General features: G+C 45.7%; 1 protein-coding gene across 1 annotated transcript; it reads left to right on the top strand.

Moving 5' to 3' along the window:
* Positions 1-2,070: 2,070 nt before the first annotated feature.
* On the top strand, positions 2,071-3,036 carry LOC135885660 (olfactory receptor 52B2-like). Its single transcript, XM_065413505.1, has one exon. The coding sequence runs from the start codon at positions 2,071-2,073 to the stop codon at positions 3,034-3,036; it is 966 nt and encodes a 321-aa protein (XP_065269577.1).
* The last annotated feature ends 10,707 nt before the right edge of the window (positions 3,037-13,743 follow it).

Below are 13,743 nucleotides of genomic sequence, written 5' to 3'. Positions count from 1 at the left end.
GAAGTGGTACCTGGAGAGGAGTTGTTAGGATGGTCTGATGCACCCTGCCTAGTCCTTGCTGCTTCCAGTTCCATCTCTCTTTTATGGGCCTCCTGTTTGGCTTTCTCTTCTCTTTCATGGGCCTCCTGTTTGGCTTTCTCTTCTCTGTCATGTTTGGCTTTTTCCAGCTCCATCTCTCTCTTGTGGGCCTCCTCTTTGGCTTCTTTCTCGAGTTTTTTAATTTGAAGTAGTCTCTGATGTTTTTTCTCATTTTCTTCTGCTTCTAGTCTGGCCAGTTCTAGTTTGCTAGCTGCTTCACTGGTAGTCATTTTCCTGCTTTCCTGTGCTGGGCCACACCCCTCTGCAGTTGACTGAAACTGGGATGTATTTAGCTCAGGCTCCTGCTGAGTGCTGCTGAGTTAACAGAGACTTTCTAACAAGCTACTCCCGAGGATGTAAAAAGAAAAAAAACACAATTCAGATTGTAAATTACCTTTACCAGATCAAAGTTTGCTCACTGATTGAACCGTTCTCTTAACAAAGGACCTTGTTAAAAAAAACTTAACACCTCTGCCTTCAGGCAAGGAGAGATAAGATATGCATCTACCTTCAGCTCTGCTCTCCAAGCAGCTAGAAGGAAAAAAAAATCTCTTACTGGCTTTTGGGTTTAAAACGATCCCACCGCTGTGCCACCATGTCAAGGCTGTATCCCTACTTTGAACTTTAGGGTACAAATGTAGGGGACTGCATGAAAACTTCTAAGCTTATCTACCAGCTTAGCTCTGGTCCGCTGCCACCATCTTAAGAATTCCCTCCCTGGGAAGCCTTGAGAAACCTTTCACCAATTCCCTGGTGAATACAGATCCAAACTCCTTGGATTTTAAACAAGGAGAAATTGACCCTTCCCCCCTCCTTCCTTTCACCAACTCCTGGTGAATACAGATCCAAACCCCCTTTGGATCTTAAAACAAGGAGAAATTGACCCTTCCCCCCTCCTTCCTTTCACCAACTCCTGGTGAATACAGATCCAACCCCCCTTTGGATCTTAAAACAAGGAGAAATCAATCAGGTTTTTAAAAAGAAGGCTTTTAATTAAAGCAAAAGGTAAAAATCATCTCTGCAAAATCAGTATGGAAAATAACTTTACAGGGTAATTAAACTTAAAGAGCTCAGAGGAATCCCCTCTGTCTTAGGTTCAAAGTATAGCAAACAAGATAAGCACTTTAGTAAAAGGTACATTTACAAGTTGAGAAAACAAAGTAAATCTAAGACGCCTTGCCTGACTTTTACTTACAATTTTGAAATAAGAGAGACTTGTTTAGAAAGATGGGGAGAACCTGGATTGATGTCTGGTCCCTCTCAGTCCCAAGAGCGAACAACCCCTTAAACAAAGGACACACACAAAAGCCTTTCCCCCCCCAAGATTTGAAAGTATCTTGTCCCCTCATTGGTCCTCTGGGTCGGGTGTCAGCCAGGTTACCCGAGCTTCTTAACCCTTTACAGGTAAAAGGATTTTGGAGTCTCTGACCAGGAGGGATTTTAGTACTGTACACAGAGAGCTGTTACCCTTCCTTTTATAGTTATGACACCATATCTTTAGGATGGGTAACCATTTTCCTGTTATCTTTAGGGAATGTGCTTATATCGAGCTGTTCTGATACAACCCTTCTGAAATTGTGTTTGCGTGAGTTCTCTGTGCCCAGCACCTCGTAGTAATGTGTGGTTTTGAAATATCAGCCCTGTGCTTGCCAGATTCTGTGAGCAGGGCCTGCCTCTAGCTACCAGACTAATTTTGCTTTATATCAACAAGCCTTTGACCGTTACTTTAGCCCAGGCCTCAGGCCCCATGCTAGGCCTCTAATACAAGGGCTTATGTCTCAGGGTTTCTTCCTACTACAGTTCCGCAGTATGACAGTGTTTCTGGATTTACGGTCACATACAACAGGCAGATGTCACACAATGAAGTTTTTGATGGTATCTATGATTCTCTCAACAAATGCATTCCAGTCCTAGCTGACACTACAGTTCTCACTGATTTTCTCTTTTGCTGTGAGTTACAGGAAAATGAATAGAAGATCCAAGTGATAGTACATGATGCCAGCTGACAATCACACTGTTTTTGACCCTGTTAGTTACATCCTGACCGGCATCCCGGGTACGGAGGAGTCTCATTTCTGGATTGCCATCCCCTTCTGTCTGATTTACGTTGCATCACTTTTTGGGAACTCTCTCCTACTATTCATCATACTAACAGAACGAAGCCTCCATGAGCCCATGTATCTATTAGTGTCCATGCTGGCCGCTGCTGATCTGCTGTTATCTACCACTACGGTGCCCAAGATGCTGGCTGTATTCTTTTTTAGAGCGGGAGAAATTTCTTTTGCTGCCTGCCTGACCCAGATGTTTTTCATCCATGTCAGTTTTGTTGCCGAGTCGGCCATCCTGCTGGCCATGGCGTTTGATCGGTACGTTGCCATCTGCGACCCCCTGAGATACACCATCATGCTAACCAAGTCTGTCATCGGGAAGATGGGGCTGGCAGTTGTCACAAGAAGTTTCTGTATCATTTTTCCTCTCATTGTTCTCATGAAGCAGCTGAAGTTCTGCAGAACCAACCTCCTGCCTCACACCTATTGTGAGCATATGATCCTAGCCCGGCTGGCCTGCAATGACATCACAGTCCACGTCTGGTATGGTGTAGCTGTGGCTATTTTAGTAATTTGTTTAGATATTGTGCTCATTGCTGTATCATATGGGTTGATCCTCAGGGCCGTCTTCCTGCTCCCCTCCAAGGAAGCCCGGCTCAAGGCTCTCCGCACCTGCGGCTCCCATGTCTGTGTCATACTGATGTTCTACGTGCCGGCTGTTTTCTCCTCTTTAGCACACCAGTTTGGGCACATCATCCCAGGTTATATTGTCAACCTACTGGCCAACCTCTATGTGCTCATTCCCCCCATGTTAAACCCCATTGTTTATGGGGTGACAACAAAAGAGATCCTGAAACGGGTGATCAATGTGTTTTATCGATGCTGCAGCAGAAGCTCCCTGCTGAGCTAAAGGAGGCAACAGAAAATGCTTTGGGACTTGGAAATTAAAGCCAGGTTTTCATTGGAACTCTAGGGGTGTTTTTACTATGTACTTACACTGTGTAAGCTCAGAAGCTGGTCTTTCTCGCCAACAGAATTTGGGTCCAATGAAAGCTATTTACTCCCCCACTTCGTCTGTCTAGTATCCTGGGACTGACATGGCTACAACAGCACTGCGCACTGCCACAGAAGGCAGCCAGACCGAGTGAGTCTTGTTCTAAGTTGAAGGGAAACAGAAAAACAAGAAAGAACAAAGGTAAACATCAGCATGAGAGAGAGCACGGTGTGTGTATCTCCTGTCTGACAAGCTGCATCTGAGCTGGACTCTTAATGGCAACAGAAAGCAGCAGCCAAGGGGGCCATGCCAAAGGCCAGTGGGAAGTGCACTGGGCTGCACATTGAGAGACACGGTCTCTAGTCTTGGTTCTGCCACCAACCTGCTGTGTCACCTTGGGTTACTTTCTTTCCTTCTCAAACTCCTAAATCCTTCTCAGGGTCACTGCTTTGCCGGCCTCAGTCCCCCATTCCGTAGCCAAGGCCTGCGTCCCATGGACCTTGTGTTTTGCTGCCTTATGACACATTTTGCATGGATGAGCCCGGCTTCCCCATGCTGATCTCGCACTCTTCCCTACACTCGTGGCTTTGTGGGGGTGGGAGAGAGATCGGGGGTGCTGTGGCCTGGTGCATTGGGCGAGGGGCTCATTTACACGTGCTCTTCAGTCCTCCCGACTGTGGGAGAGAGAGGGGGAATAGAACCATGTGTGTGCGATTAGCTGTGTCTTACTCTGTGCTAAAGGAATGTTTTCATGCTGAGGATAACATGACGACTCCTTCTGGGGCTTGGAGGCTTGTTTGACCTTCTGCTAACGTCACACAACATCCAGCAGAAATGCTGTGGGAATCTTTTTTCCTTTTATACTCACCTTTCATTCCTGCAGCTGTTGAGAAGAAATGTCTCATAAGAACATAAGAACGGTATATACTTGGTCAGGCCAAAGGTCCACCTAGCCCAGTGTCCCGTTTTCCGACAGTGGCCAGTGCCAGGTGCTTCATGGGGGTGAACAGAACAGGACAATCATCAAGTGATCCATCCCCTCTCGTCCCATCCTGGATTCTGGCGGTCAGAGGTTTTGGGACACCAGCAGCATGGGTTTGCATCCCCAATCATCTCAGCTTATAGCCATTGATGGACCTATCCTCCATTAACTTATCTAATTCTTTTTTAATCCTTTGGCCATCACAACATCCCCTGGCAATGAGTTCCACAGGTTAGCTCTGTGCTCCATGAAAAAATACTTTCTCTTGTATTTATTAAATATACTGTCTATTTATTTCATCAGGTAACCCTTGGCTTTTGCATTGTGTGCATAAGTAAATAACATTTCTCTATTCACTTTCTCCACAACAGTCATGAGTTTATAGACCTCTGTCATATCCTCCCTTAGTTGTCTCTTTTCTAAGCTGAACAATCCAAGTCTTTTTAGTCTCTCCTCACATGGAAGCCATTCTATACCCTTAATCATCTTTGTTACCCTTCTCTGACCCTTTCCAAATTATACTATGTCCTTTTTGAGGTGGGGCTACCAGCAGTGGACACACTATTGAAGGTGTGGCCGTACCATGGATTTATATAGTGGCAGTATAACATTTTCTATCCATTTCCTAATGGTTCTTAACAATCCGTTAGCCTTTTTAACCACTGCTGTGCATAGAGCGGAAGTTTTCAAAGAACTACCCAGGACGACTCCACAATCTCTTTATTGGGTGGTATCAGCTAATTTAGACCCCATCCTTATAGATGTGTAGTTAGGATGATTTTTTCCAGTGTGCATCATTTTGCACTTATCAATGCTGAATTTCATCGGCCATTTCATTGCCCAGTCATCCAGTTTTGTGAGATCCCTTTGTAACTTTTCTCAGTCAACTTTGGATTTAACTATCTTGAAAAATTGTGTATCCTTGCAAACTTTGCCACTTCACTGTTCACTCCCTTTTCCGGATCATTAAGGAATATGTTCAACAGCACTGGTCCCAGTACAGATCCATGGGGGACCCTGCTGTTTACCTTACTCTATTGTGAAAACGGACCATTATTTCCTACCCTTTGTTTCGAAGATTAGGGTTGGAAGGGACCTCAGGAGGTCATCTAATCCAATCACCTGCTCAAAGCAGGACCAACCCCAACTAAATCATCCCAGACAGGGCTTTGTCAAACCGGGCCTTAAAAACCTCTAAGGATAGAGATTTTACCACCTCCCCAGGTATCCCCTTCCAGTGCTTCACCTCCCTCCTAGTGAAATATTTTTTCCTAATATCCAACCTAGACCTCCCCCACTGCAACTTGAGACCATTGCTCCTTGTCCTGTCATCTGCTACCACTGAGAACAGCCGAGCTCCATCCTCTTTGGAACCCGCTTTCAGGTAGATGAAGGATGCTATCAAACCAGCCTCTCCTCATAAATCATGTGCCCCAGCCCCCTAATCATTTCTGTTGCTCTCCGCTGGATTCTCTCCAATTTGTCCACATCTGTTCTGTAGTGGGAGGCCCAAAATTGGACCCCTTACTCCAGATGTGCCCTTACCAGTGCCGAATAGAGGGGAATAATCACTTCCCTCGATCTGCTAGCAATGCTCCTACTAAAGCAGCCCAATATGCCGTTAGCCTTCTTGGAAACAAAGGCACACTGCTGACTCATATCCAGCTTCTCGTCCACTGTAATCCCCAGGTCCTTTTCTGCAGAACTGCTGCTTAGCCAGTCTGTCCCCAGCCTGTAGCGTTCATGGGATTCTTACGTCCTAAGTGCAGGACTCTGCACTTGTCCTTGTTGAACCTCATCAGATTTCTTTTGGCCCAATCCTCTAATTTGTCTAGGTCACTCTGGACCCTACTCCTCCACCGTATCTACCTCTCCCCCCAGCTTAGTGCTATCTGCAAACTTGCTGAGGGTGCAATCCATCCCATGATCCAGATCATTAATGAAGATGTTAAACAAAACCAGCCCCAGGACAGACACCTGGGGCACTCCGCTTGATACCAGCTGGCAACTAGACATTGAGCCATTGATCACAACCCATTGAGCCCAACGATCAAGCCAGCTTTATATCCACCTTATAGTCCATTCATCCAATCCATACTTTTTTAACTTGCTGGGTAGAATACTGTGGGAGACCGTATCAAAAGCTTTTCTAAAGTCAAGATATCTAAAGCCATTAGCCGTCACCTACAGCCCCCAAATAAACCTCTCCAGCGCATCATCAAGGATCTACAACCTATCCTGAAGGATGATCCCTTATTCTCACAGACCTTGGGAGACAGGCCAGTCCTCGCTTACAGAGAGCCCCACAACATGAAACAAATACTCACCAGCAACTACACACCACACAACAAAAACACGAATCCAGGAACCAAACCCTGCAACAAACCCCGGTGCCAACTCTGTCTGCATAACTATTCAAGGGACTCCATCATAGGACCTAACCACATCAGCCACACCATCAGGGATTGTTCACCTGCACATCTACAACGTGATATATGCCATCATGTGCCAGCAATGCCCCTCTGCCATGTACATTGGCCAAACCGGACAGTCTCTACGCAAAAGAATAAATGGACACAAATCTGACATCAGGAATTACAACATTAAAAAACCAGTAGGAGAACACTTCAGCCTCCCTGGTCATTCAATAACGTACTTAAAAGTGGCAATTCTGCAACAAAAAAACTTCAAAAACAGACTCCAATGTGAAACTGCAGAACTGGAATTAATTTGCAAACTGGACACCATCAAATTAGGCCTGAATAAAGACTGGCAATGGATTGTGTGACGTTTCAATCTATGTGATTTTATGAAAGTATGCTGATGAGTGTGAATATAATGTAACTAAAATATGCTTCACGCAAAAGGTCTCTTGTTAGGTATCATTACAAAGCTTAAAATCTACTGAGTGTGTTCATCCTATTTGTATAAATGTATCATTCTTGTATCTGAAACTAGAAATATGAAAGATAACTCTGAGGTCTTATTGTAGTTATGCAAAGTGTGGGCCATTAATGGTGATTTGGAATCTTCATGTCTCCCATTAACCAGGACAATTGACTGTAGATGGCTCTGTTTACTTGTAAGTCTTCCTGTATATGTGTGTGCTGGCAAGTGGGTAATGAAGTCTTACAGTGACATGTGATCATGTCACCTGAACTGGAATCCATCTTTAACCTGGTGCTTTTCCATTGAGAAGGAGGGGTGGGAACCCAGAGAGGGACAAAGGATCCCTGCCTTATGCAAAAGCTATATAAGTGAGTGGAACAGAACAAAGGGGGCTGCAGTCATGAGAAATCCCCTAGCGACCACCTGAGCTGGAACAAGGACGGTACCAGGGGAAAGGACTGTGCCCAGACTAGGAAGGCATCCAGTCTGTGATAGAAGCTTATGGAAACATCTCTGAGGGTGAGATTTTATCTGTATTCAGTTTTCTTACTGTATTAGGCTTAGACTTGCGTGTTATATTTTATTTTGCTTGGTAATTCACTTTGTTCTGCCTGTTACTAATTGGAACCACTTAAATCCTACTTTCTGTATTTAATAAAATCACTTTTTACTTATTAATTAACCCAGAATATGTATTAATACTGGGGGGGAGGGGGGGGCAACCAGCTGTTCATATGTCTCTATCAGTGTTATAGAGGGCGAACAATTTATGAGTAAAACGGATTTATTTGGGGTTTGGACCCCATTGGGAGTTGAGCATCTGAGTGTTAAAGACAGGAACACTTCTTAACCTGCTTTCAATTAAGCCTGAAGCTGTTAGGGGATGTGGTTCAGACCTGGGTCTGGGCTTGCAGCAAGCTAATGGGTCTGGCTCAAACCAGGCAGGGCACTGAAGTCCCAAGCTGGGAAGGCAGGGAAAGCAGGGGCAGAAGTAGTCTTGGCACATCAGTGGGCAGTTTCCAAGGCGGTTTCTGTGATCCAACCCGTCACAGATGGGTCATTACAAAACCTAATTTTACCTTACTAATTTCCCCCTATGGTTACTCACATCTTCTTGTCAACTGTTTGAAATGGTCCACTCTCATTACCACTACGAAAGTGATTTTTCCTCCCTTGGTATTCTACTGATAATTAAATTGTCTCATTAGACTGACCCCCCAGCTGGTAAGGCAACTCCCATCCTTTTATATGCTGTGTATAAATATACCTACTACTGTGTTTTCCACTCCATGCATCTGATGAAGTGGGTGCTAGCCCATGAAAGCTTATGCCCAGATAACTTTGTTAGTCTCTAAGGTGTAACAAGGACTCCTCGTTGTTTTTGCTGATACAGACTAACACGGCTACCCCTCTGAAAGATATATCTCATCCACCATTTTCCCCAAATCCACAGAGCCAGTTATCTCATTATAGAAGGCAATCAGGTTGGTCAGGCTGTGCCCCCGGTCTCTCACAATGCTTTACTATTGACCAGCAGGAAAAACCCCCAGGTGTTATCACTCAGCACAACTGCATGTGGAGCCCCACACCCAGCTAGATTGCATGAATGCTCCCAGAGCCACTCATGAATCACACAGGGAAAGGGACCAGCCAGATCCCCCCAGCTCCCAGCCTTCCACCTCAGGAATATACTGTCTTGTACTGCTCAAGATGAGCAGTGCAAATTTATTAATTGGTTCACCACTTCATCAATGGAATGTGGACAGTTTTGCCACACACTTCATACAAACTCAATGGTAAAGATAAACAGTAAAACAAATGTATTGACTACAAAAGATAGATTTTAAGTAATATCAAGTGATAGGCAAAAAGTCAGATTGGTTACCAAAATAAAATAAAATATAAGCACACTGTCTAAATTCTCAACCCAAATAGACTGGGCAACATCTAGATTAAGCAGTTTTTCTCACCCCACTGGATATTGCAGTTCATAATACACAGATCATAGAATCACACAATCATAGAATATTAGGGTTGGAAGAGACCTCAGGAGGTCATCTAGTCCAACCCCCTGCTCAAAGCAGGACTAACCCCAACTAAATCATCCCAGCCAGGGCTTTGTCAAGCCTGACCCTAAAAACTTCTAAGGAAGGAGATTCCACCACCTCCCTGGGTAACCCATTCCACTGATTCACCACGCTCCTAATGAAATAATGTTTCCTAATATCCAACCTAGATCTCTCCCACTGTGACTAGGGACCATTGTTCCTTATTCTGTCATCTGGAACCACTGAGAACAGTCTAGATCCATCCTCTGTGGAATCCCCTTTCAGGTAGTTGAAGGCTGCTATCAAACCCCCCCTCATTCTTCTCTTATGCAGACTAAATAATCCCAGTTCCCTCAGCCTGTCCTCATAAATCATGTGCTCCTGCCCCCTAATCATTTTCGTTGCCCTCTGCTGGACTCTCGCCAATTTTTCCACATCCTTCTTGTAGTGTGGGCCCAAAATTGGACACAGTACTCCAGATGAGGCCTTACCAATGCTGAATAGAGGGGGATGATCACGTCCCTCCATCTGCTTGCAATTCTCCTACTTATACATCCCACCCTTGAAAAGGTTTTCACCCTTGAAACCTGGGCCAGTCCCCTCTGTGGACATCTTCATTCTTCTCAGTGCCCTTGTTTCTTGTAGCATAGGTGGGGGCAGGAGAAAGGCCAAGCATGGGCCCCCTGTGTCCTGTTTTATACCCTCAGTCCATGTGATTGGAGAGCACAAGTCCAGGCATGTCTGGGGGGCATTGGTTTCCAGCAGGCAAGCTTGAGCAATTCCCCTGGTGTGACATCATCCCGGTGAGTCATTAAAGCTGGAGGCATGTAGGTAGGCGTAGCGGTGGGTGGGTTTTCGGTATAGCGTGGTGTTAACATGGCCATCGCTTACTTGTACTGTGGTGTCTAGGAAGTGGATCTCCCATGTAGATTGGTCCAGGCTGAGGTTGATGGTGGGGTGGAAGCTGTTGAAATCATGGTGGAATTCTTCCAGGGTCTCCTTCCCTTGGGTCCAGATGATGAAGATGTCATCAATGTAGCGTAGGTAGAGAAGTGGCGTGAGCGGACGAGAGCTGAGGAAGCATTGTTCCAGGTCAGCCATAAAAATATTGGCATATTGTGGGGCCATGCGGGTGCCCATGGCGGTGCCACTGGTCTGGAGGTGTATATTGTCACCAAATTTGAAATAATTGTGCGTGAGGATAAAGTCACAGAGCTCAGCAACAAGCTGTGCTGTGTCATCATCAGGGATACTGTTCCTGACAGCTTGTATTCCATAAGGGGCGTGAGCGGACGAGAGCTGAGGAAGCGTTGTTCCAGGTCAGCCATAAAAATGTTGGCATATTGTGGGGCCATGCGGGTGCCCATGGCGGTGCCACTGGTCTGGAGGTATATATTGTCACCGCTACGCCTACCTTCATGCCTCCAGCTTCCACCCCGGATACACCACACGATCCATCGTCTACAGCCAAGCACTGAGGTACAACCGCATCTGCTCCAACCCCTCAGACAGAGACCAACACCTACAAGATCTTCACCAAACATTCTCAAAACTACGATACCCACACAAGGAAATAGAGAAACAAATCAACAGAGCCAGACGTGTACCCAGAAGCCTCCTGCTACAAGACAGGCCCAAAAAAGAAACCAACAGAACTCCACTGGCCATCACCTAGAGTCCTCAGCTTAAACCTCTCCAACGCATCATTAGTGATCTACAACCCATCCTGGACAATGATCCCTAACTTTCACAGACCTTGGGAGGCAGGCCAGTCCTCGCCCACAGACAACCCGCCAACCTTAAGCATATTCTCACCAGCAACCACGCACCACACCATAACAACTCTAACTCGGGAACCAACCCATGCAACAAACCTCGATGCCAACTCTGCCCACATATCTACACCAGCAACACCATCACAGGACCTAACCAGATCAGCTACAACATCACCGGCTCATTCACCTGCACGTCCACCAATGTTATATATGCCATCATGTGCCAGCAATGCCCCTCTGCTATGTACATTGGCCAAACTGGACAGTCACTATGCAAGAGGATAAATGGACACAAGTCAGATATCAGGAATGGCAAGATACAAAAACCTGTAGGAGAACACTTCAACCTCCCTGGCCACACAATAGCAGATGTAAAGGTAGCCATCTTACAGCAAAAAAACTTCAGGACCAGACTCCAAAGAGAAACTGCTGAGCTCCAGTTCATTTGCAAATTTGAAACCATCAGATCAGGATTAAACAAAGACTGTGAATGGCTATCCAACTACAGAAGCAGTTTCTCCTCCCTTGGTGTTCACACCTCAACTGCTAGCAGAGCACCTCACCCTCCCTGATTGAACTAACCTCGTTATCTCCATACTGATTTATACCTGCCTCTGGAGATTTCCATTACTTGCATCTGAAGAAGTGAGGTTCTTACCCACGAAAGCTTATGCTCCCAATACTTCTGTTAGTCTTAAAGGTGCCACAGGACCCTCTGTTGCTTTTTACAGATTCAGACTAACACGGCTACCCCTCTGATACTTGACTACAATGTTTGCAAAACTTGGGAGTTGTATGGTCAAAAGCTAAAGGGGGCTTTGGCACACTGCCTCCGCAGTAATCAGTGTCTAACACTAAGGGGGGAGGTGTGACATTCTGTGCCCCAGAGCTGCACCCTGGTACCCCCATATTTACCAAGGTGATATGATTATGATGTGTTTTATCTAAGGTATGTCATGTAAGGTTTCAATGGAAAAGTTATGATTTGCTGAATAGGATTACCCTATTTGTGTGCATGTATCATTTTTGTACCTAAAGTTATGAATATTGACGTAGTACCAGTATTTGAAGTGTGTTTGCTCCTGGGTAACATTCACAATACAGTTTACGTCCAGTCTAGCCAGCACATTGTGGATGTACCATTCAGGGTAATGGCCCATTAAGAATCACAATAGGCCTTAGAAGTTTAGGTGCACCTGACCGACTTTCCTGTGAACACTGTAGCCAGGATAATGGTAATGGCCCCTGCTATGACTCATCGAAGCAGGCAAGGGCATGTGACCAGCTCATGTGACACTGGACTCCATTTTATGCTGTACTTTCCCACTAATTGTGCTGGGGGCTTTTGCTTTAAAAAATGAAGTTCCCTCCACATGGTCTCACTCCATCCACAACTCAACATGTGGAAGCAGCTTAGGAACAAGGACTGAACTGTGGCTGTGGTCCCAGGCTGAAGGGGTATGGAAGACTGGTGGGATGTTTGTACCATCAGGGTGAGAAACGGATTGATTAAAATTCTGTCTAGTGTATAGAACATACATTGTAATATTGTTTATTTCTGAGGTAACGAACCTTGATCACTACGCTCTTACTTATAGTCACTTAAAATCTATTCCTAAAACAGAGTGTTGTTTGAAATGCAAAAGGGAAATCTCCTCAGGAAATGGAGTTGGTGCATTGTCCTCTCTACATTGAGAGAGGGACAGACTGGGTAATAAACTTACACTGGTCAGACTTTTGAGAAGGGCAAGACAGTACAGCTCTGGGGTCATAGCCTGGGGAGCTGGGGGGAACTGGCTGGACCTTTCTATTGTTGGTTCATGGATGGCTAGTGAAAGCATTCATGTAACTGCAGCTGGGTGTGTCCCTGTCTGTGTATGATTGTGTAAGTGCAAGACCTGGAGAGGATAGCGGTTTCCCATAACCTCACAGTGTGAGAGGGAGCCCAGATTGGTAAGCCAGAGGGCTCAGCGGTATCCCAGTTCCAGGTTATACCCCGCAGAATTCCATCACACCCACCCAACGAACAAGTCCTCCTAGACAATGAGTCCATTTCCCAGTTGTCATGCGCTCATTTACTGAAGGAGAGGTGGTTGTTACAGTAGGTGAGTCAGGACTCATGAGTTCTGTCTGTCATTCTCTGTGGGACCTACGCCAAGTCACGTCTCCCTTTGCCTGAGTTTACCTATCTGTATAATGGGGATATGTTCATAGGGACTTTACCTAGCTAGGTGTTTTCAGGATCCGTTAATGAAAGGTGCAGCATTGTATGATGATAGTTCTTGATGAGATTTACTGATCTTTGATGTCTTAGCGACAGCCCCCTATGCCTGCAGAAAGTGCTCATGTCTCCCCTCAGTCATCTTTCCGCAGATCTGTCTTTCTACTATCTACCTACACATCGTGGGCATTTACAGGGTATCAGACTCTATGGAGGCCAAGTTATTATCCCCAGTTTTCTTCCTAATCAACTATAATTTTTAAATATACACAAATACACAGAGCAGCCAATTCCTCTCTGACTCCGCAGAGAGCCCCACAGTTTTCATCTCCCTTTGGGAAGGTCCGTTAATTACTGTTTACTCCTAAAGCTGGACAAAAACCACAGAAGTGCAGACATGGAAAGAGAGACACAGGCTAGAGTGTCTCCGGTCTCCAGCCTGTTTACATCCAGATGCCGCTTCGCCCCTAGAGGCTGAACGAACCCCACTGGGATTGCACAGAGCTCTATTATAAATGGTGCACACCCTGTGTTTGGCTTCGGCGTGGGATGTTGATGCAGATGCTGGGGTGAGAGAAGTGTGGGACACGGCTACCTGACGGGGATTCCCAGGAAAGACACTTCTGTCTCAGGATTCCCAGGTACCCATCTCTTGCTGAGGAGCTCACCTGCTCAACAAACCCAGTGTAACATGGGCGTAATGGGATA

The sequence above is a fragment of the Emys orbicularis genome, chromosome 1 (assembly GCF_028017835.1).
Source record: "Emys orbicularis isolate rEmyOrb1 chromosome 1, rEmyOrb1.hap1, whole genome shotgun sequence".
Taxonomy (NCBI): domain Eukaryota; kingdom Metazoa; phylum Chordata; order Testudines; family Emydidae; genus Emys; species Emys orbicularis.
This window is presented reverse-complemented; position numbering and strand designations above follow the sequence as displayed.